General features: G+C 43.3%; 1 protein-coding gene across 1 annotated transcript; it reads right to left on the reverse strand.

The window, feature by feature from the left end:
- Window positions 1–6: 6 nt before the first annotated feature.
- On the reverse strand, window positions 7–507 carry LOC109131836 (respiratory burst oxidase homolog protein D-like; the record flags this gene model as incomplete). The annotated part of the gene is made up of 1 exon (XM_019243017.1): window positions 7–507. A coding segment is annotated over exon 1 (458 nt), but the record flags the coding sequence as incomplete, so codon positions are not given.
- Window positions 508–522: the final 15 nt, after the last annotated feature.

The raw sequence follows: 522 nt of genomic DNA on the forward strand, positions 1-522 counted from the left end.
AAATGCGCACCCGCATGGAGTAAAACCCCTACTACAATCCCGCTTGCAATAACCTTGTGGAAGTTGAGATTATCATCAAACGGAACTACAGTACCTAGCTTGGTCTTGTTCCTGAGCCATGTGATGGTATTGCGACAAACAGGCAGCAATATGAGAGCCATGTTGAATTTAAGAGTCTCCGCGCCACCTTTGGCGACACAAACGCAATAACCCATCACGTCATAGGCAGCTTTGTTCTTGTACTGAATGAATTTGTAAGCAAAGAGGCCACAGCAGATGCCAAGCCATAGCATCATGATCCATAATCTCTGCCAGTTATCAAGTATGAAGTATTTGATTTTCTCCGACCATCTCACCAAAGGGTTGGTCTCTTTTGCCGGTTTCAGCTTCTGACTTAGCATTTGACTTAGTATCCTGCTGTCTCCAATCCGCACCGACTGGTTTGGTGCTTGTAGTAGCAACATTTCCAAGTTTTCGATCTGTTTCACCAATGTCCATTTAATATCATTAAACTATCTATAA

Source organism: Camelina sativa, unplaced genomic scaffold (genome assembly GCF_000633955.1).
Source record: "Camelina sativa cultivar DH55 unplaced genomic scaffold, Cs unpScaffold06117, whole genome shotgun sequence".
Classification (NCBI taxonomy): domain Eukaryota; kingdom Viridiplantae; phylum Streptophyta; class Magnoliopsida; order Brassicales; family Brassicaceae; genus Camelina; species Camelina sativa.